This window comes from Hemiscyllium ocellatum, chromosome 13 (genome assembly GCF_020745735.1).
Source record: "Hemiscyllium ocellatum isolate sHemOce1 chromosome 13, sHemOce1.pat.X.cur, whole genome shotgun sequence".
Lineage (NCBI taxonomy): Eukaryota > Metazoa > Chordata > Chondrichthyes > Orectolobiformes > Hemiscylliidae > Hemiscyllium > Hemiscyllium ocellatum.
In genome coordinates this window covers 33,843,054-33,867,568 of record NC_083413.1, presented here as the reverse complement: position 1 = coordinate 33,867,568, position 24,515 = coordinate 33,843,054, and the positions used below count along the sequence as shown (strand labels likewise).

Genomic DNA, 24,515 nt, shown 5'->3' with positions numbered 1-24,515 from the left:
AACCCATCTATGTGACTGTATGCACGACTTTTCTCCCTTCCTATAACATCCATCACACCCTCCTTGCTCTTGGCAATTCCTCAGTGCCTCTAACTGCTGCTCCAACCATTCCATTCAATCTGGTAGGATTCGCAACCAACTGCATTTATTGCGGATATAATCCTCAGTAACAGTAAACTCTCCCTAAACACCAACATCCAACAAGAGCATATCACTCTGCTCAGAGCTATTATTGGTTCCTCAAATCTCCAGACCCAGAAAATAGGACCGTCTTATTTCTCTACAAGACACTGCTCCAGGCTAACTTAATATGTCTGGCTTATATTTTTAAGTTTAATCAAGAGACATATCTCAATAAAACATATAATCGAGAAAGAACCCATTCTGTTCTCCTTGCCTTTTTGATCAATAACACCTGTAATCTTTAATCTCCCAACCTGTAACCATTCTCTAACCATTTCTTTTGTTCTATTTTCGCCTCCACACTTTTTCAACAGTATGAAACTCATCACATTTCCATATTTCCTCAACAGCAAAGAGGTCATATTGGACACAAAAGGTTAATTGTTTCTTTCTTCTTTTCAGAAGCTGCTAGACCATGCCTAGCTTCTCCAGCACTTTTATTTTAGGTAAGGTGTACCAAATTTATATTTAGCTACTTTATTTAGGTGGTGATGATAAGTAGACCACCTAAGTAAATAATGTGGATTTTTTAAAAGCTAGGATTGTATAGGTATTTAAGAGAATGGAAGGTAAATAGTAGAAGATGGTATGAATAGTAACATTAGCAAATTTGCTGATGATACAAAGCTGGGTGGTAGGGTGAAATGTGAGGAGGATGTTAGGGGATTACAGGGTGACCTGGACAGGTTAGGTTAGGTTAAGTGGACAGATGCATGGCAGATGCAATTTAATGTGATAAATGTATTGTTATCCACTTTGGTGGCAAGAACAGGAAGGCAGATTACCACCTAAATGGAGTCAAATTAGGCAAAGGGAAGTACAAAGAGATCTGGGTGTTCAAGTACACCAGCCAATGAAGGCAAGCATGCAAGTACAGCAGATAGTGAAGTTAATAGTATGCTGGCCTTCATAACAAGAGGGATTGAATATAGAAGCAAAGAGGTTCTTCTGCAGCTGTTCAGGGCCCTGGTGAGACCGCACCTGGAATATCGTGTGCAGTTCTGGTCTCCCAAACTTGAGGAAAGACATTCTGGCTATTGAGGGAATGCAGCGTAGGTTCATGAGGTCAATTCCTGGAATGGCGGGACTCTCTTATATTGAAAGACTGGAGCGACTGGGCTTGTATACCCTTGAGTTTAGAAGACTGAGAGGGGATCTGATTGAGATGTATAAGATTATTAAAGGATTGGACATTCTGGAGGCTGGAGGCAGGAAACAGGTTTCCGCTGATGGGGGAGTCCCGAACCAGAGGACACAGCTTAAAAATAAGGGGTAGGCCATTTAGGACAGAGATGAGGAGAAACTTCTTCACCCAGAGTGTGGTGGGTGTGTGGAATGCTCTGCTCCAGAAGGCAATGGAGGCCCAGTCTCTGGATTCGTTTAAGAAAGTCGAGTTGGATAGAGCTCTCAAAGATAGTGGAATCAAGGATTATGGAGATAAGGCAGGAACAGGATGCTGATTGAGGATGATCAGCCAATGATCATAATGAATGGTGGTGCAAGCTCGAATGGCAGAATGGCCTACTTCTGCACCTATTGTCTAGTATTTAAACAAGCATTATGAGCATGACACAGCTTTATTCCATCCTGTACTTTGGTTCAGTGGCAAAACTTTCTCAAACTATTAACAAAACTATCATTTTAACCTCCTCCTCTATCCTTGTCACAGACTCTCCTCTCTCTTCCTTTGACCAGGCTGAATGATGGCATACAAGGTTTTGATGTTCTGTTTGATCAAGGACACACTTTCAAGGTTTACATCTTATTCACTCTCAAGACCACTCTCATCTATTTCTACAACACCATTTCCAAATTCTAATTGTTGCTAGAACATTTTTCACTCCTATTTCCAGCCTAAACCTCTCGAAGATCATTTTTCCAGCTCCCAAGTTCTCTGCCTGAAGGCAGGTCTTTGGCAATGATTAGCCTAACCATGGCAAAGTGATATAGCTTTTATTACTCACAGAGTGAGAAGGTTGACCCTAATTCTACCTCAGTCAAAATGGGGTTCAAACTCCACGCTGTTGGCATTAACAAGATTCATGCACTAGCTGTCTGGATAACTGAGGTATCTGCCCCCTGCATTTTCTGCTCTTCATAAATTCTTCAGTTTGACCAAAATCCAGTTGCTCAGGATTATGTTTCATGTAATTTAACTCAGTCATAACTCCCCCGTCATGAATTTACATTGGTTTCTTCTTCACACATCATTGAATTTTATGTATTTGTTGTAATAATGTGGTCTCTGCATAGCCTTGTTCCTCCCTACCTCTGTAACCTCTTTCAATCAAATGATCTTCTCTGCATACTTCATTACACTGATCTCTATCTCAAGTATTTTCTATCTTGTCTTTTATGATAAAAGATGGAAGTCCAACTGATCTATATTATGGCTTGCTCATTTCTTTGAGGATCAGATTTGTCATCCTTCAAATTTTCTTTTTCAAAGAATGTTAGACAATAGATGAAACTATTCTGCAAACTCTTCCCTTGCATTCATAATGTAATCCAAAACAGAAAATGCTGGAAAGACTCTGCAGTTCAGTGAAACCAAAATGTTAACTCTGATTTCACTCCACTCATGCTGTCAGACCTGCTGAGCTTTTCCAGCAATGTCTGTTTTTGTTTACATTATGAATGCAAAGGGAAAACACTTAAGCACAGAGATCAGAGGAATGAAGTATGCAGAAAGGATCATTAAATTGAAGGAGTTATAGAGGTAGCAAGGAGCAAGGCTATGGTGAGACTTCACCAAATGAACTGCGGATGCTGTAAATCAAATAAAAACAAATTGCTGGGAAGGCTCAGCATCTATGACGAGAAATTAGAGTTAACATTTTGGTTTCAGTGAGCAGTTTTTTCTGTTTTCCTTATTTATTTAAAACTGTTTTATATCCTATATAGAAACAATCATTTAAGTCATTTTACAACTATTCCCTATTGAATAAATACTTGTCAGTTGAAGCAACTTAGCCAAACCAACATGAAAAACAAGAAACAAAATTACCATAACCAGACGTATAATTTGGCCCTCGACGACCACGGCCACGATATGATCTGCTGGCATGAACTGAGGAAGCAGTACTCTCGTCTGTAATATAGCCCTTATCTTTCTCTGGCCGACTTGTCACTGGCCGATATCCCATACCAATCTGTCGAAGTTGCTCATCAATTTGCAAACGGTCCAGTCTCAGTTGTTCTACTTCCTAAAATAGGCAAATGCAAGATAAATTAAATCACTATCCCTTAACCTGAGCAAGTCATGGTATTGTGTTATTGATACTGGTATGGAAAAATATTTAGAGTCAGAGCTGTACAGTACGGAGGTAGACCCGTCCACGCCAACCAGATATCCTAAATTAATCTAATCCCATTTGCCTGCACTTGCCCCATGTCCCTCTTAACCCTTCCTATTCATATACCCATCCAGATGCCTTTTAAATTCTGTAATTGTACCAGCTTCCACAACTTCCTCTGGCAGCTCACCATCCTCTGTGTGAAAAAGTTGCCCATTAAATATCTTTTAAATCTTTCTCCTCTCACCTTTAACCTAAGCCATCAAGGCTTGGATTCCCCCTCGCAGATAAAAGGATCTAGGCTATTCACCCTGTCAGTGTTCATGATTTTATAAACCTCTATAAAAGGTCACCCCTCAGTCTCAAACACTCTAGGAAAACAGCCCCAACCTAGTCAGCCTCTCCCTATTACTCACACTATCCAACACAGGCAACATCTTTGTAAATCTTTTCTGAACCCATTCAAGTTTCACAACATCTTTCCTTGAGCAGGGAGATCAGAACCGAATACCGTATTCCAAAAGTGGCCTAACCAACATCCTGTGCAGCTACCAGATGACATCCCAACTCCTATACTCAATGCACTGACCATTAAAAGCAAATTTACCAAATGCCTTCTTCACTACCAAGTCTAGCTGAGACTCCGCCTTCCAGGAACTATGAACCTGCACTCCCCAGGACATTACCACGAAGTGTATAAAAGTCCTACCCTGATTTGCCTTTCCAAAATGCAACATTTATCTAAATTAGGTGGATCAGTGTTTGGACTACTACCTCACAGTGCCAGGGACCCAGGTTTGATTCCAGCCTCAGGCGACTGACTGTGTGGAGTTTGCATATTCTCCACGTGTCTGCGGGTTTCCTCCAGGTGCTCTGGTTTCTTCCCAAAGTTCAAAGATTTGCAGTTTAGGTGGTTGTCCATGCTAAATTGCCCATAATGTCCAGGAACATGCAGGCGAGGTGGATCAGTCTTGGGAAATACAGCGTTATAGGGATTGGGTAGGGGGTCAGGGGTGGATCTGGGTGGGATGCTCTTTAGATGACATCATGGACTGAACGGCCTACTTCTATACTGTAGGGATTCTGTGATAAACTCCCCGGCCTACTGGCCCATCTGATCAAGGTCTCGTTGTACTCAACCTCCTCCATTGTCCACTACACCACCGATTTTGGTGTCAGCTGCAAACTTACTATTGTAACGATACTATGGCTTTAAGAGATGCATTTCTTACTTTTTTTTTTGAAGAGGTTTTGAGGCAGAGGTGAAGAGCTATCTATTGAAAACTCAAAGTAAACAGCTTGTGAGGCTTTAGTTTCTTTTAAAAAGTTAGAACAATAGAAGCAACCTGAATGGATGTGGTCAAGCTCCCACAGAACCCAAAGTTTCAGTGGCAGTCAATCTCAGCTGGGTTTTGGACGCTGCAGTACATCTCTCCCTGATACGGTCAGTTTTCAGGATGTTTTTTTCCTCCTGCTGCTGGAGTTGCACATGAGACAATCTAATTTTCTGAGCTTCCCTTTTGCCAATGGATGATACTATATTGGAACAGTTACCGTTTAGTTGTAAAATAATCTCCAATTGAGTTAAGCTATTCAAAGTTCTTCTTTCTTTTGCTGCATTCTTACACTACAGTTAAAATAAAGTGTATTTTGCTTCAAATCTAGTAGTTTGAACAGCTGAACTGCATCTTGAACAACACTTCTTACACTTACCTTAAAAAAAAGAAGTTGGGGTCTAGACTATATTCTGAATATACTTTGAGGGGGTTTGGTCTGGTTCATAACATTAACCATTTCTCCTATATTCACATCCAAATCATTTTATATAAATGACAAAAAGCAGTGAACCCAGCACTGATCCTTGCGGCAGACAGCTGGTCACAAGTTTCCAGTCCGAAAACAATTCTCTACCACTACCCTCTGGCTTCGATCTTTGAGCCAATTTTTTTTTATCCAAAGTTTCTTGAGGTTTAACTGTGATACAGACAAAAACAAAAAAGACAAGGAGGATGAAAGAAGGGTAAAGAATGTCTAGTGGGGAGCATGACATTTTTCATTCTGCTCAGGAATGAAAAGAATCAACTCAAATTGAAAATAATGTAACAGATCTTCCCATCTCCAGATAGTTAGAAGTAGCCCTGAAAGAGACATGCCAGGCCACTCTGAAATCCTGACACTACTTACGTGGCAATTGCAATGGAAGTTCAAACTTCTGATGGGTAATTAACTGGTGCCTGGAACCCAAATGAGTTACAGACCTGAGAGAATTCTGACTTACTTAATAGCTAGTCAATCAGCAAAAGTTAGAATATTAAATCTGTGGTGCACCTCATGTCCAATTAAAAAAACCTGACTCCCTAATCACTGATGCTGAACCACTGCTGAGCCAACCTGACCGGACTCCATCTGAAAGCAAAAACATTTATGTTGCCTAGGCTGCCTAGTCAGTTAGCTGCTCTGCATCTGTCAGGATCAATCCTGTCTCAGGAGTTTGGTGAGAAAATTCCCAGGAAGGAAAGTGAGCAAGTTTATGTCATATCTGGGCTAGAGATAGGAATTCTGACCCTAATCACACAATGAGCCAATATTTGTCTTTGTACCATCTGCAGTATCACAGATCATTGTCTGGCTAACAGATTAACTCAAATCAAAATAAAATATTGAACCATGTGAAAACCTCAATACATAAAATTATGTTTTCAGTTCACTTTGAAATAGTATGAAAGCTAAACTCAAAGAATCAACATCTTTCACAGTTCCACAGAAACACTGCAAGCTCGAGTGTGTAGGAATGGCCTTCAAAATGCATTTTTAAAAAAAATTCTTAGGGGAATGCCCCTTTGCAGAACAAAAGCAGTTGAGAATCAAGAAAAACTGGATCATACTGGTCACTTTTTAAAAATGTATTTATTAATTGTGCAAAAGTAACAAATAGGACATAGAACAGAGTTTTACAGTGCAGTACAGGCCCTTCAGCTCTCAATGTTGCGCCAACCATGTCTGAAGCACATCTAACCTACACTAGTTCATTTTCATCCATATGTCTATCCAAAGACCATTTAAATGCCCTTGAATTTGGCAAGTCTTCTACTGATGAAGACTGAGCTGGAACCTGACAGTAGATAATAGTTTAACCCAGACATAGTCCAGCATAGTCCAGTAGATAGTACTTAAACAGTATTCAACATGCCTCTGTGCATTACAATAGTCACAACCTGCAATGAGCAAAACTGCCTCAACTTTAAATTTTAAAGACCAGTGTGCACCAATACAAAATGAGGAACAGCAACCCCTAAAGAAATAAATTTGAGAACAAAAACATGAAGTACAAAGACACACGTAACACAAATTATACCCTTTTCTCTATTTCAGAAGAACCTGAGGTTAATCTGGTGCACTAAATATTATTACAAGTAATAAAGTGTAAAAATATCAAGTAATGGACAATGGACATGGTAATCCAGATATATTATTTAAAATACCAGAAAAAAAACCCAAAGGCACACTCTTGTAGAGATACTTAAAATGACATGATGATCAAGAAGAATGTAGATCGTCATAAGCTATTTTTAATAGATGAGGACCTTAAAAGCTTAGCTCATTTTGACCTTCCCCAATTGGTATGGTTTCTAATTTTCTAAAAAGCTAAAATAGATCTGGTTGGATGGAAACACAATCACTAACAAAAAAAAACACCTAAAGTCTAGAGTACACAAGCTTGTTGTCCTTACCCACGACATTACCCCACTGAATTGAAATATGTAAATAAGGGAAATGGCATTGGAAAAGAAAAAAGTAGAGTAGCTTTGAGGTGTTACATTTTGTTATTTTATTACTAAACACACGATTCAGCACCATCAGCATTTTCATAAGCAGACCCAAGTGTCCTACATGACAGGCAAAACTGATTAATTTGATTCTTGTAGTACAGCTGCAATCTTTCAGTTGATTAGCTTCTTTTTGGCAATCCACACCCAACATGATGTTTCCACAGCATGCATACTGGATTCATCTCCCTTGATCAAAAGTTTCACAATGGATCTGAGTCAGGGCAGACACATTCGACTAACATAAAACAAAGAACTGCTGATGCTGGGGATCTAAAACAAAAGCAGAAATTGCTGGAGAATTCAGGTCTGGCAGCATCTTGGGGAAGAAAGCAGAGTTAACGTTTCAAATCTGGCGACACGTCATCAGAACAGAGTTACAGTACACAATGCTGTTTGGTAAATCATTTACAAAACATTTTAAAATGCAAAATTGTGCAAGTATTCTTAAATTCAATTTTTGACTTGAAACAAATAAGGAGAAATGTCAATTCACAACACTTAAAGCACACAACCAACTTACGCTCCAGGCTTCTGAACCAACTCGACTTGAATAAGTTGCTTCACCTTCTACCCCAAATCTGATGTTCTGTGCATCATTCAAATGGAACAACCATTACAGAGTTATGAAGTTCTGAAGTCATACCAGACTCAAAACATAACTCAGTTTCTTTCTCAACAGATACTGCCAGAGCTGTTGAGTTTCTCTAGTATTGTACATTTGATTCAAGTGTCCAATATCTGCAATATTTTGCTGTTTATCATTACCAAAACTTGCCAGATACAACAGAACGGTTTAGAAATTTTAGTTCTCTATTTTAAAACAACAATTCAAAACTAGATTTCAAAGCTGTCAGGAACAGAAGCAGAATTAACTTTGAGACAAGAAGCTATTCACTTTTATGTTATTGCAGTTAAGTTGGGACATAATCTTAATCATCAAGATCTCAAACTAATTCAATCAATTCAATCTTGCTAAAACTTCAACAGCAAAGCAATGTCATGCTCTGCAGCCAACACATTGAGAGCTCATTTGTAATATCTGCCTGCCTTTTAAAAATCTAAGTGTGGTGCTGTTGAAATAGATGCTTATTTCAGCAACTTATCTCAAATCCACTTACAGGTAGTTTCTCTATAATGCGATGTTTGCATTCTTGTGCAACCCCGTGTTGTACAAAAACCGTGCTTTATAAACAACACTTCAAGTGTTAGCGATGTAATCACGTCACAGCCAATGCACATCTGAAAAGTTTGCACTTTAGAAAGTGTTCCCAATTCGGGAATTGTGTAGTCGTGAATTCACGTTAACAAAATGTGCATTAAAGCAGAATCCAAATCTACATTTGCACTGTCTAGATATTTAATGCTACCTTCATTGCAGCGATAATACAAGGAAGATAAGCATACCTACCTTCAAATAAGATATGTGGTACTCCAAAAGAACCTGCACATTCCCGATACTTTCCTTTGTTCCAACAAATGTGAAAGGGACCATTCCCTGAGGATATTATTAGAAAGCAATGTTAATACTATAGTCAATGCAGTTGTTTTATAACAAGTTTACCCTTACATTTAAATTAAATTTACCTCTATTGCAGTGAACAATTGTGACCCTCATCTTGTTCAAGAGACCTAAATCTGGCTATCCAATTTCTCTTCCTACTACTTTTATGAGTTGATACAGTAAAGTATTCCCTCTTCTTGGGTACTGTATTCATGCTTTTCAAAGCCACCAACCCATCACTCTACTTTAAAAAAAGACCCTGCTATTCTTGCAAACTCCTGTCCCCATTGCTGTCCAAAGTCCTTGAATGGGTTATCATCTCCTGAGTTCATTCAGTCCTTCTCCACAACTCTATATTTGAACCACTCCAATCAGATTTCTGTCCATCCTACCTAGTCCTATTAATCCTCAAAGTTATAAATGATATGCTCAATAACCAGTACATTGTTACATTATCAGCTGAAACTCCACTGCATTTGAGAGTTAAACACAACACTCCTCCTCCAATGCCCGTTTTGCACTGTCCAAGAAGTTCAACTGTACACAACTGTCGCACTCTGACCTATCAAATCATAGCTATAGTTTCTCTTCCTCCTTTACATTCTGCGTTTTGGTGACATAGCTAGCTCATACATGCTAATGACTGAGATGCACCTCTCTATGACTGCTGTTGAAACTTCCACTGCCTCTTCTGCAGGATGCATAATTTTGTTCAATAAAACATTGGGAAGACAATATTTTTGGCAATTGCGCTGTATTGTCACCACTAATTCCAGTACCATCTCAAATGGAACAAGACTAAGTAACCTTGCTGTCCTTTACTTTCTCCCAGAAACTGACCTGCCAACTCTGTTGCAACAACCTCACCTCTAACTCTAACCATTTGCTCCTGAAACCTTCATTGGCATCAATGTCACTTCTTGACACAACAATTGCATTGATCAGCTATTTGGTCTTTAATCCTCTACTCTTTATAAATCAATATGCCCAAAGCTTGACTGAAAGTTTAATCTTCAATGACTCAAGTCACTTCTGTTCATTGGTAAATGCCAGGTGTCCACTGTATGCTGATTCTGCAATGTTTCAAGTGAAGAAAAGAGTCAGTTTTGCGTTTAATGCTCCTTATGGCTTTGACTTTCTCCACCCATGCAAACTCTGCCAACTCTACAGTTCTCTCAATGACTCTGTATTCCTCCAACTCCATCTTGCGCAGCCCCCTTTTTTGGCCACAAATCTGTCAGCATAAATTCAGTTATTGAGGTCTAAAGCTCTGGAATGTCCACTCAACAACGCTCAATTCCTTTATCTCCCCCTCTTTCCATATGGCTTAATGACTAAAAAAAAATCCAGCTTTTAATCTCCCTTTATTTTTGAACCAGGGTCCCCATCTCTGTTTGACTTACAACCTTAATAATCTCAAGACAATTTTCCCCAAAGATGCTGTGCAAAAACAGCAAAACCACACATTATGTAAAGTGGTGATTCCTTCAAATTGATCTTCATTCAAACCACAAAATTAACTTAAAATGTCAGTTCTAAAATGTTCATTTGAAATGAGGTTAAATTTACTAATGACTACAAAAGTAAATAAGAACTTATATCTATATAACATTAATCATATCATTAAGACATTCTAAAGCACTTCACATTTAATTAAATATATTAGAAGTGACCACAGCTGCATAGGTAAATGAATAAGCAACATTGCACAGTAACTGCTTACTGTTCACAAGAACCTATTCTGTTTGGTGCTTAGAACTAGTCAGGACACAGAACCCCTTCTCTTATGCGATAATACCTCAGAATATTTTACAGCTACCTGAACATTCAAACATGGAAGATTAGGCCATTGAGACCTCCAGCTTGCCTCAAGGCTTAAAAACTTTAGCTAATTGGATTGCAAACTCAAATCAATATTCTCTCAAACTTTTACTTATCAAAACGCTAAATATTTTTAAGGCAGAGATAGATAAAGATTCTCTTCCTGAAAAAGCAGTGGCAAAGTTTTAAAGGTTCGCAGACCACTGAGGGGAAAAAAAAATCACTATCTTCATTTTAAATGAGTGAGCATTGATTTTTAAAGATTGACTCCTAGTTGTAGATCCTCCCATAAAAGAAATAGCCCCTTCACGTCTATCAAGACAACTCAGGATCTTCCTGGAATAGTGGGTATTCTAAGCCTAGCTTATTTAATCTTTCCTCATAAGATTACTCCCTGTTCCATGTATCAGTCTGGACAGTATAACCTTCTCTGAACAGTTTCCAAAGTATGTACATCCTTCCTTAGATAAGGTGACTGATACGGTTCACAGTGCTTGATATACAATCTCATTAGTACCCCCTTATATTTATCCCTACATTTATACCCATTAGCCAGACAATTTTCTATCCACACCAATATACATAAATCTTTGATATGACACTTTACAAATGTTTTCTTAAATCAAAGAACAGTGCATCCACCAGGTTCCTCTTATCAGCAACACTTGCTACTTCCTCAAACAATTCCAATTTGATTGGGTAAACATGATTTCCCACTCACAAAACCATATTGTCTGACTACCTTGAATTTATCAAGTGCCTGCCATAACCTCATTAATAATAATGTCAAACCTTTTCTCTATGACAGATGTTAAATCAATCAGCCTGCAATTTCCTTGTTTGAGTAAAGGACTTACACTTGCAATCATCCAATCTAATGAGACCTTCCGCCAATCTAGAGGGTTTCGGAAAATTGAAACCACTGCACTGACCATCTCATTATCCACTTTTTTTAAAACCCTAACATCAAGTCCATCAGGGTCTAAGCATTTGTCAACCCGCATCTCCAACAACTGACTCAGTAGCACTTCTCTAGCAATTGCCCCTCACTTCCATTTCATGACTCATTGCTCGAGTTGTTACTTGTATCGCTACAGCAAAGATGATTGTAAAATACCTGCTCAATGCAACTGCCATCTCTATTTTTCATTATTGATTCTCTAGATTCACGTTCTATAGCTGATTTTGCTAACATTTACCTTTTATAAATAGTTCTTGAAATACATATTTCGGGGTTGCTTTCTCTTATACTCAATTTTTCCCTCATTTTGTCATTCTTAGTTTTAATGTTCTGTTCAATCTTCTAATCTGCTTTTGTATTTGCACATTGTTTTCCCTCTCAGATTGATACTGTCTTTAATAATTCTAGTTTATCACAGACAATGGGTCTATCCAAATTCTTTCCACATCCTGGTTGCCTAAACTTAGGTCATCCCTCTCTATCATGCTATTACCATCACTATCTAGTTTTAGAAAGGACTCACTGTCCTTCTATTCTTATTGTAATTTTTAGTCTTATGTCCATTAGTATCACCGAGAATGTAACTGAAATTTTATTGTTGCATCAATACCATTTACTGTCATGAAAGAAATCAAGTAGTGTTTGGCTTTCCAGTTAGAATCAAAATGCAATGAGAATGGAGTTTCACACAACTTGACAGAATGCTAAAGAAAATATATATGCGCACACTTTAGTAGATTACCTCTTCTCTAGGTTGTCTGCTGTCGTTATCACCTTCAATTCGTACTCTTACTACTCCAGACTTATCCACAATCTCCTGAATGACCTTACCATTTTTGCCAATAACTTTTCCTGCAATAAAAATGAGAAAACATTAGCAATTTCATTTTTAATCAAAAATTAACTTTTTAATCACAAAAGACAAATTAAAAAAGAGGCACTCTCAAACAATCTTCACTCATCATTAGGAGTGATTGCCACAGAATTCGTTGTTCTTCATCAAGTAATGCGAAGAACTCTAAATTAGTTGTCTGCTGCTCACTGTCCTCTAGACTTTGATCTATTATTCTACATCTGAACTTTGAAGGTGGTCAAATAGTCCAAATTATTGCCACACAAGGCAATTCAATCCATCTGAACACATCAATCCCAACAGACCTTGCTGATCTATATCACAACTGTCAGTGCTTGACAAGTCTACTGCCCCATCTGAATTCAATCTCACCTGCTGATCAATGCACACTTGAAAACTTCTGCACACGTTTTAAGTCTTAATTCCAATAGCACAAGTCATTGTGTCATATCCTGTTACAATTTAATTAGAAGTAATGCTAGATTTACTTATCCCATACCATTTATTACCACGAGCGTGTTTAAAAAGACCAAGGTCAATGTAAAAGCAAGCATGCCTTGCTAGTGACAAGAAATTGCATGTCTTCTTTAGGAGGGGTTAGTGGCAAAGTGGTAATCTCACTGGACTAATAAGCCAGAGGCCCAAGTGAGAGTTCAAATCTCACCAATGCAACTGGCGAAATTTAAATTCAAATTAATAGGTAATAAATTAAAAGTATAGTAATTAAAAGTTAGTCTCCTGGAGACTATGAACTCAATATCAACTACAAAAATAAAACCCATCTATTTCAATTTTGTTTTAAAAAGGTAGGGAAATCTGCTGTCCTACATGACTGACGTAGACCCACAGCAATATGGCTAACTTTTAACAACCCTCTCAAATGGCTGAGAAAGCCCCTCAGTCCAAGGGCAATTATGGATAGGCAACAATCGCTGGCTTTGCCAGTGGTGCCTACATCCTGCAAAATAATTAAAACAAAGACAAAGCCAGTTTGGTCAGTCATGGCGTAAGCCGCCACTCTTGGTGATGGATGTTAGTTTCATAGTCAGCACAGATGAATTTTCAATCCCAAAATGTTTTAATAATTGAATTTAAAACTGCACCAGCTGCCAAGATAGTACACATATATGCACAAACTCTAAAGGGGGTCAACAGCAAATGGTGAAGGAACCATAGAAAAAAAGTTTACCTCACATTGTCCTCACCAAGCTACCTGTCACAAATGCATCTGTCCATTATATTATCTATAAGCATCAGCAGTGCACAATCGTTATAGAGAAACAACTCACATTGAAAATGCCATGTATTCTGCAATGCAGACTAGGTGACGACTTTGCAGAACACCTCCAAAAGAAGTTGATCTCCCAGTTGCTTGCTATTTCAATAAAACAACTTGCTCAGATACTACATTTCTTTGCTGGGCATGCTGCAATGTTCCAACAAAATACTCAATACTGAACTCCATGACTTCAGAAACTGACCACAATTATGCCTGATCTCCATTTTTCTTACATTCCTTCACCCACCAGTTTTGTCTTGTTCTTGTCTTGTTTACTTTACTCCTAGTAGAGAAAACCAATTCCCTTCCTTTCACACCATAAATTTACACCCACGTGACATCACATTTTCTTTACAACAACCCCTTTGTCTTTTATACTGGGCCTCTACCTGTGTCAAAAAGGTATCAAAAAGAAAATTCCACAATTTTCAATTCTGAAGGAGGGTCATACCAGACTCAAACATAAATTTTGTTTTTCTCTCAACAGTTAGTGCCAGATTGGAGTACCTCCAACATTCTACATGTTTGTTTCAGATTTCCAGCATCTGCAGTATTTTGCCTTTATTTAAGTGCTTAATTCACTTGCATTGCATTTCTCTTCTGGGTATTTCAGCTTAAAAGGAGTTCTCTCTTCTCTCTAAAGCGATTCTTGTTTTAATATTTCAGCTTGTTCACCTTCATTTTGTTTTTAAGATCCCTCCTAGCGTTGGATAAGGTGTTTGCTAAAACTTGCTCACAGCCTCATTTCCTTGCTCAGTGATAGTCTCTCCTCCACCACTTGGATTCCAACTTAAGTTCCATCTCTTATGTTTCAAACCTAACTGGGATTTCAAGTATTTCTGAGACAGACAGCAGGCCTCTCAGAGCTATTCCACTGCACCTTTAGATCCACACTATGTGCACACAATCTCAACCTGTCTCTCTTCATCAGTACCACCTCAACAATCTCCAAAAGATACCCCATTCCCCAGATTCAACTCATTCTTTGGATCATTTGATGCTTTAACAGGAAACTTACTTTCCTTTCAGGTGTTAGAGAACACAAGCATCAAACAATTAAGTTACTAGCACCCCCTCCGGATCCACCTTCCTCTCCTCTTCCCTCAATCCCACTTCTTGTCGTGTATTCACCATAACCCCCGCCTGACCTTTCCTTCATCGATGCTGAACAATTTGTGCTCAGTTAAGGGCTTAAACTTTAACCCTTTACGCACCCAACCTGAACGGACTTTGGACGTGACACTGAACTCATCTTTGCCTTCATGCTCACTTCTTTGGAAAGGAAGTACTTTTTTGCACTGGGGTTCTGTCACCTGTCTCCAATACTCCACTTGTGTTAGGATGCCTCCCTCTGGTCTTGTACTTATACCAACCTTTGATTTGATTTATTGCATCACATACACCTAACTAAAGTGAAAGGTTTTGTTTTGCGAACAGTACAGGCAGATCGTAGCAAATAAGGATATATAGATCATAGGGTGCATAGACACACCAAAGCATACAAGGTTATGGCTGCACAGGCAGGTGCACACAGCACAATCAACATCATTTGAAGTTAGAGAGATCCATTCAGCAGTCTAATAACAGCAGGGAAGAAGCTATTCTTGAACCTGTTGACATGAGTTAAAGCTTCTGTATCTTCTGCCCAATGGATGAGGTAGGAAGAGAGCATTACCAAAGTTGGGAAGGGTCTTTGAGGATGTTGGCAACCTTTCCACTGCAATGAGAAATGTAAATGGAGTCTGGCTTCCATGATGGTCAGGGCTGTGCACACAACTTTGCGGTTTCTTAGAGTGCTGGGCAGAGCAGTTGCTATACCAGGTCGTTATACACCCGAATAAAATAGGTTTCTATGGTGCACCCGTAAAGGTTGGTGACAGTTGTTATTGACATACCTCTTCCGGCAGCTTAGGAAATTAGGTGTTCAGCCTTTTTAACCGGTGCATCTATGTGGGACGACAGACTGTTGGTTATCATCACTCCTAGTAACTGGACGCTTTCTACACTCTCCACCTCAGCTCTGTTGATATAACAGGAGCATGCCCTCCTTTATTCCTGAAAGGAATGATCAGTTCTTTTGTTTTGTTGACATTCAGAGAGAGGTTATCATTGTTACATGATACCAAACATGCTATCTCCTTACTGTATTCTCTGGAGAGGGGCTGACATGAGACTGGCTGCCTTAATTTCTCTGCTTCACTCTGCTGAACTCTGTTCCCTGACGTCCAACCTCAACTTTGTTATCAAACTTGCTAACAGGGGCGGTTGGTATCAGACACGTTGCTTTCTACCTGATAGAGACTGATAAACTCTCAGACACTTGCTCTCCCCACCCTGGATCATGACCCCACCAATGAATATCAGGCTGCAGTTTCCAGGACCGTCACAGACCATATCTCCTCTGTAGATCTCCCCTCCATGTGTTCTCGTTTCAGAGACCCCAAAGGCTTAGAGTTGGCTTTTCACTCCTTCCCAAAGTCAAAGTCAACAAACAGGATTGCCCCAGCAGACCCATCATTTCAGCTTGTTCCTGTTCCAAAGAACAGAGTGGCATATTGACTCAGTGGTTAGCACTGCTGCCTCACAGCGCCAGGGACCCAGGTTGGATTCCAACCTCGGGTGGCTGCCTGTGTGGACTTTGCACATTCTCCCTGCGTCTGTGTGGGTTTCCTCCAGGTGCTCCAGTTTCGTTCCACTTTCCAAAGATGCGCAGGTTAGGTGAATTGGCCATGCTAAATTGCCCTTAGCATTAGATACATTTGTCAGAGGGAAATAGGTCTGGGTGGATACTCTTCGGAGAGTTGGTGTGGACTTGTTGGGCCTGTTTCTACACTATAGGGAAACTAATCTAAACTTATTTCTTCCTATCTTGACTATTCGTTCATACATATTTCAGTCGCTTATCATTAAAATCCGAGATTTTTCTGATGCTTTCTGGTAGTTTCAAAATTTTCAATTTTCTAGTCCAAGCCACACCTCTTCACCATAGATGTGCAATCCCTCTTTATGCCCATTTCCCAGTCAGGAATTTCTGAAAGCTTTCCACTTTTTTGAAAAAAAAAGGACTGCACAGGCACTACCTCCTGCACTTTTCCTGTCTCTTTATGGGATAGGAGGAACAATCCTTCCAGTCCTACTCAGGCCCCCACCCTCTTTCTCTGATATATCAATGTCTTCAGCGTCGCTTTCTGATCTCATCCAGAATTGGAACAATTCATCAAGTTTGCTTTCAATTTCCATCCTTCTCTCACCTTCACTTGGCCCATCTCCAGCACTTCCATTCTTTTCCTTGAATTGTTTCAAGTTCTGAGGATAGGCTGGCCAAAAGCCACAAACTCCCAGTTCTCTCGACTACATCACCCTATACCCACATTCTTCCAATTTCTCTGCCTGTCATCTGCTGTAATAACATCACCTTCCACTGAGCTGCTGAGTCCTTTTACTCAAATGACTATTCTCTCCTCCCCACCCATTGTGGTTAACAGGTCCATCTGCCAGTCCGACTCATCTGCTACATTTCCTGACGTTAAAATTTCTCGTCCATCCCAGAACAATGATAGAGTTCCCTTACTCAGCAGCTCTGGTAGCATTCATGGAGAGAAAATAAAGTTAATGTTGGAGCCCAGTGATCCTTCATCAGAATTACAATTCTGCCCAGCAATTTTTATTTTCTGATGGTATTACACACTTCTGGAGCAAGTGGGACTTGACCTAGGTTTCTTGATTCAGGAGGTAGAGATATTACTGTTTCACCACAAGATATGAGCTTTGTAGTCGTACTGCATTTGGCTGTAAATGGTGGACAACTAAATAGGAGACACCAGCTTCACAAATATGCCCATTTCCAATGTTGGAGGAGCCTAGCACAACAGTGCAAAATGCAAGGCTGAAGTACTTGAATTGGACTTCAGCCAGTTGATGATCCCTGGGATCTCAGATACCAGTCTTCAGCCAACTTGAGTCACTCCACTGTTGCAAGAAACATCTAAGCATGAAGAACGAAAATGTAAACTCCAGCATTATCCATATCCTACCCAAAGTGTTCCAGTACAGCTGCAACGTTGACGTTCCATAGCAGGGAACAGATCTGGGTCCTCTTTTGTTTGTCATTTACATAAATGATTTAGATGAGAATATAGAAGGCACAACTAGTAAGTTTGTGGATGACACCAAAACCGGTGGCGTAGTAGACAATGAAGGTTTTCTGAGGTTACAAAGGGATCTTACCAAATGAGTCATTGGGCTGAAAAATGGCTGATGGAGTTCAATCTGGATAAATGCGAGGTACTGAATTTTGGTTCAACAAACACAGGTAAGGCTTATATAATTAATGGTAGGGCCTTGGGTAGTGTTTTAGAGCAGAGGGACATAAAACATAGAAAAATACAGCGCAGTACAGGCCCTTCGGCTCTCGATGTTGCGCCGATCCAAGCCCACCTAACCTACACTAGCCCACTATCTTCCATATGCCTATCCAATGCCCGTTTAAATGCCCATAAAGAGGGAGAGTCCACCACTGTTACTGGCAGGGCATTCCATGAACTCACAACTCGCTGAGTAAAGAACCTATTCCTACCATCTGTCCTATACCTACCACCCCTTAATTTAAAGCTGTGTCCCCTTGTAATAGCTGACTCCATACGTGGAAAAAGGTTCTCATGGTCAACCCTATCTAAACCCCTAATCATCTTGTACACCTCTATCAAGTCACCCCTAATCCTTCTTTTCTCCAATGAAAACAGCCCAAGTGCCTCAGCCTTTCCTCATACGATCTTCCTACCATACCAAGCAACATCCTGGTCAACCTCCTCTGCACCCGTTCCAGTGCCTCCACATCCTTCCTATAGTATGGCGACCAAAACTGCACACAATACTCCAGATGTGGCCGCACCAGAGTCTTATACAACTGCAACATGACCTCAGGATTCCGGAACTCAATTCCTCTACCAATAAAAGCCAGTACGCCATATTCCTTCTTCACAGCACTATTTACCTGGGTGGCAACTTTCAGAGATCTGTGCACATGGACACCAAGATCCCTCTGCTCATCCACACTCCCAAGTATCCGACCATTAGCCCAGTACCCCCTCTTCTTGTTACTCTTACCAAAGTGAATCACTTCACACTTAGCCACATTGAACTCCATTTGCCACCTTTCTGCCCAGCTCTGCAGCTTATCTTTATTCCGCTGTCACCTGCCACATCTTTCCTCACTGTCAACAACTCCATCGACTTTCGTATCATCCGCAAACTTGCTCACCCAACCTTCTAGCCTCTCCTCCAGGTCATTTATAAGAATGACAAACAGCAATGGTCCCAAAACAGATCCTTGCAGAACACCGCTAGTAACAACACTCCAAGATGAACCTTTACCATCAACTACTACCCTCTGTCTTCTTCCAGCCAGCCAATTCCTAATCCAAACCTCCAACTCACCCTCAATGCCATACCTCCGTATTTTTTGCAGTAGCCTACCATGGGGAACCTTATCAAACGCCTTACTAAAATCCATATACACCACATCTACCGCTTTACCCTCATCCACCTCCTTAGTCACCTTCTCAAAGAATTCAATAAGGTTTGTGAGGCACAACCTGCCCTTCACAAAACCATGCTGACTATCCTTGATCACATTATTCCTATAAATCATAAATCCTATCCCATACAATTCTCGCTAAGACTTTGCCCACAATAGAAGTGAGACTCACCGGCCTACAGTTACTAGGGCTATCCCTATTCCCCTTCTTGAACAAGGGAACCACATTTGCTATCCTCCAGTCTTCTGGCACTATTCCTGTAGACAATGAGGACATAAAAATCAAGGCCAAAATCACAGACCTAGGAGTTCAGGTAAATAATTCTTTGAAGTTTGCATCACATGTAGACAGGGTGGTTAAAAAGGCATTTAGCATGCTTGCTTTCATTGCACAGTCCTTTTGAGTGTAGGATTTGGGAAGTCATATTGAGGTTGTACAGGAAATTGGTGAGGCAGTTTCTGGAGTAGTGTGTCCACTTCTGGTCATCCATTATAGGAAGGATATTACTAAGCTGGAGAGGGTTCAGAAGAGACTTACGAGGATGTTGATGGATATGAAATGTTTGAGTTATAAAGAAAGGCTGTATAGGCTAAAACGTTTTCACTGAAATGTAGGAGGTCAACAGGAGACCTTATAGAAGTTTATAAAATCATGAGGGGGTATAGATAGGGTTAATGGCAGTTGTCTTTTTCCTGGGATGGGACATTTCAAGGCTAGAGATAATATTTTTAAAGGTATGAGGAGAGAGGTGTAAAAAAAAAAGAGGAGGGTGAATTCTTTTTACGAGGGTGGTTTGTTTGGAACGAACTTCCAGAGGAATTGGTGGATGTAGGCACAGTTACAGTGCTTAACAGACATTTGGCTAAGTACATGAATAGGAAATGCTTGGAGGGATATAGGCCTGGAGCAGGCAGGTGGAACTAGTTTAGTTTGGGATTATGCTTGGCATGGTCTCGTTGAACTGAAGGGTCGTTTCTGTGCTCTATGCAAAAGTTGAGCAGGCATGTCCTGTCAACAACATTCCAAAGCAGTAATGATTTAATTGAGCATTAACAAGAGTAGTCAACCAGCCCATTAGTCTACTCTTGATCATCAGTATGGAAGTGGTTGTAAACAATATCATCAAGCAACAGCTGCTCAGCAATAAACTGCTTACTGACATTTAGTGCTGTTTCTGATATGGCCGCTCAGCATTTGACTTTATTACAGCTTTGAACCAAATAGGACAAAAGAGTTGAACTCCAAGGGTCATGAGAAGGACTGCCCTTGACATCAAGGCACTATTAGATTGACTATTTGACATTAAAGGAGCTCTAGCAAATTAGTGTCAATGGGAAACTGGAAGAAAATACTTCAATATTAGGAATCATACCAAGCACAAAGGAAGTTGCCTCTGGCTATTGGAATTTAACCATCTTAGATCCAGGACATCTTGCAACAGGTCCTCAGGATAGTGTCCTACAGCCAACCACGTTTAGTTGTTTCAATATTTCCTTCCAACAGAAGAGGGAATGTTCTGATTGCACAATTCATGATTTCTCAGATACTAAAGGAGACCACCTCCATTTGCAGCAAGACCTGGACAAGTAACAAGCAAATGCATGCCACGTAACTACCAGGCAACGTCCATCTGACATAGCAGAATCTAATCACTTTTTATTGGCTATACCATTGTTAACAAATTCCTCACTGCCAATGGCAGCCTCCAAGTAGCTGACAAGAAACAAAATTTGATTGAGAGGTTAGAAGAACCTATTTGAGCAGGTAAGAGACTAAGAATTTGGAACTAACTCATTCAGAGTGCCCACAGTCCATCCATTATATACAAATCACAAGTCTGGAGTGTGATGGAAATCCAGTCTTCCTTGCCTCGCGTGGATGAATCAGCTCAATTGACACTAGAAGCAAGGCACTTTCCAGTGCAAAGCAGCCAGCCAGATTGACACTGATCAACAAATGCAAACTCCTTCCATCACCAATGCACAATGTCAGCAGTTGATATCATTTACAAGATGCAATAACTCAGCAAGGCTCCTTCAACAGTAAGTTCCAAATCTGCTACTTCTATCACTTAGAAGGACAAGGGCAACAAATTCATGGAGCAAAAATCTCTCTGAAGCCACTCACTATCCTTACTTGGAACAATGTCATAGTTTTTAAAAAAAGGTCCTTGGGTAAAGCTCCTGGAACTACCTTCCCAACAGTACTAGCTGTATTAAAGTTGGTCAAGAAGGTAGCTTACCAACCCCTCTTATGGTCAATTAGAAATGGCAATTAAAAATAGTGGCTTAGTCAGCACTATCAGCATCCTGTGAATGAATTTAATAAGTGTCCCCAAAACCAAAACACCTTCAACTTCTTTCTATGCTGAAGTGTCCAAATTTCCGCGGTTTGATTATTCAGTTAGCCAATACCATCAATCTGCATCACTTTATTCTGAGTCTCTTGTGAGGATTTTATCATGATGACCTGGTTTACACAAGATTATTCAAATATTTTCTAATTGTTTAAAAATAATCAGTTCACAGAATGACGGTATGCCATCACTTACTGTTGAACCCGAAGGTGTCCTAGATGCAGCCGTTTGGAAAATACATTAAACTGGCTCTGTATGGTGAAGGTGATCCCAGTCGTATTGGATGTCAGCTGGTAGAGCTTTCTACCTTCTCCTAAGTTCCAGTGAACTCAGATTTTCTAGGACATCCTAATGCCAAATGTTGGCTTGATATAAAGGGCATTCACTGTCACCTGATCAATGGAATTCCATTGTTTTGTCCACATTTGGAGTAAGGCTAGAATGAGGTCCTGGCACAATGCAAACAGAGAACTGAACAAGTGTCACTTGATAACACTGTCAATCACATCACCCCTCACTAATGAGGGAGCTGGATAATGAACAGTAATTGGTTAGATTTAGTTTGTTCTCTATTTTGTGGAACAATGACTGCTCTATGCAGAGCATGACAAATTCAGATTTATAGTCCATTTTACTGCTTTTCTGGGATGTTCAATTTCAAACCAACTTAAATTCCTGCTGACTAAACCTCAAATCATAATAATGTTATTTCATACCATTTGTGTCATGCACTTCCATTATGAATTGCCACATATACTACTTACCTACTAAATCTCTGGGAACTTGAACGGAATCCTCCACAAACTCCAGGTAACTTCGAGCCTTTTGAACTGCCTCTTCAGTCTGAAATCAAAAGATTAAACTATTCAAATGACAGCGAGTCATGAAATGCTGCATGCATAGCACCACTTGCCTTTGCCAGGAATCTTCACCCTTTTCATTTATAGAGTCATAGGGATGTACAGCATGGAAACAGAACCTTCGGTCCAAACTGTCATGCAGATCAGATATCCCAACACAATTTCGTCCCACCTGCCAGCACCCGGCCCATATCCCTCCAAACCCTCTCTGTTCATATATCCATCCAAGTGCCTCTTAAATGTTGCAATTGTACCAGCCTCCACCACTTCCTATGGCAGCTATTCCATATACATACCACCCTCTGTGTGAAAACGTTGCCCCTTAAGGTCTCTTTTATATCTTTCCCCTCTCACCCTAAACCTATGCCCTCTAGTTTTGGAGTCCCTGACCCCAGGGAAAAAAGACTAAATCTATTTATCCTATCCCTGCCCCTCATAATTTTATAAATCTCTATAAGGTCACCCCTCAGCCTCGGACGCTCCAGGAAAAACAGCCCCAGCAGATTCAACATCTCCCTATAGCTCAAATCCTGGCAACATCCTTGTAAATCTTTTCTGAACCTTTTCAAGTTTCAGAACATGCTTCCGATAGGAAGGAGACCAGAACTGCACGCAATATTCCAACAGTGGCCTAACCAATGTACTGTACAGCCACAACATAACCTCCCAACTCCTGTACTCTATACTCTGACCAATAAAAGAAAGCATACAAAACGCCTTCTTCACTGTCCTATCTACCTGCGACTCCACTTTCAAGGAGCTATGAACCACACTCTCTAGGACCTTACCATTAAGTCCTGTAAGATTTACTTTCCCAAAATGCAGCACCTTGCATTTATCTGAATTAAACTCCATCTGCCACTTCTCGGCCCATTGGCCCATCTAATCAAGATCCTGTTGTAATCTGAGGTAACCTTCTTCGCTGTCTACTACACTTCCAATTTTAGTGTCATCTACAAAAGAGGGCCATGATAATAATCAAACATCATTCTTAGCAGGACTTTCAATTTATACAGTATCTACTAATTCAGTTATCTGAAGAGATATAAAACACATTGGGAAACACTTTTTCTACAAGTGAGCACCTCACCCCTACAGGTCTTTTCTAAAAATATGACTTCTAACACACAGACTAGAAACTTTTGATAATTTTATCATGATAGCTACTAATACTTGACAGGCTGACTTCTTGCAATGATTGCGGACTGCCTTTGTCAGAGAACTGCTTCACTAAGTTTATGGAAGACAACATATTAAAATAACTACAATTTATTCAAGTCAGCAAACTTCTGCAAAATAAAAAGCTTCAGTCAACCGTATAATGAGACTCGTCAAGTAGTGATTTTGTCACGAATCATTGAGCTCAAGAAAGCTTTGAGAATACTTTCAAAGACAAATAATACTCACCATTCCTGTAATGATATTCCCTTTAAAGCTTCATAACTATGTTTGAGATTCAATTGCAGACAATAGCCTATAAATTATAACAAATAACCAGGGAGCAGCTCAGCTGGTAATACTATTTACTCACCAGCCAGGTTAATAAAAATATAGATCATGTTTAAATCAAAAACAAGTTTTAAACAAAAAAGCTGGCTCTGTTTCTTTGCAACAATCTCTCAGTCCTGAACTTACTTTCATTGCAGACTGTTTTCTGAGAATCTTCAAAAATAATAAGGTTTTGTCTGTTTGAAATTATGCACATTTTGAAGATGACTTTTTGGTGCATGACTTCTCATGCAATTCTACTGTGGTCAGACAGTGACTTCACTTTATTTCTTGATACTGCAGCTTTCAATATTATCTTTTATGACAAATAATTGATAATGCAAAAATGAAAAGTACAGTGCAGTACATAATATCCTGAAACCCATACTGGACAAGTAGTAGTTCCAATGACAGTAAGTACATTATATTATTAATAAAAAGTACATCTGAAGTGCTTCCAACTCAGTGCCAGTCAGTTTTGGGCTAAATATTACAACATCTTGTGAATTCTAGTGATGGATTTTCATTTTCTCAATTCAATCTATTTTTA

At 39.8% G+C, this 24,515-nt stretch overlaps 1 protein-coding gene across 3 annotated transcripts in view; it reads right to left on the bottom strand.

The window, feature by feature from the left end:
- The window catches only part of fxr1 (FMR1 autosomal homolog 1), a 108,645-nt gene that overhangs the window by 31,876 nt on the left and 52,254 nt on the right, over positions 1 to 24,515 (bottom strand). For all 3 annotated transcript variants that reach the window (XM_060834734.1, XM_060834735.1, XM_060834736.1), the window contains exons 9-12: positions 22,382 to 22,460; positions 12,335 to 12,444; positions 8,718 to 8,804; positions 3,191 to 3,389 (exon numbers count right to left, since the gene is read on the bottom strand). In XM_060834734.1, the coding sequence (XP_060690717.1) occupies positions 3,191 to 3,389; positions 8,718 to 8,804; positions 12,335 to 12,444; positions 22,382 to 22,460 (475 nt within the window). The remainder of the gene's footprint in view (positions 1 to 3,190; positions 3,390 to 8,717; positions 8,805 to 12,334; positions 12,445 to 22,381; positions 22,461 to 24,515) is intronic.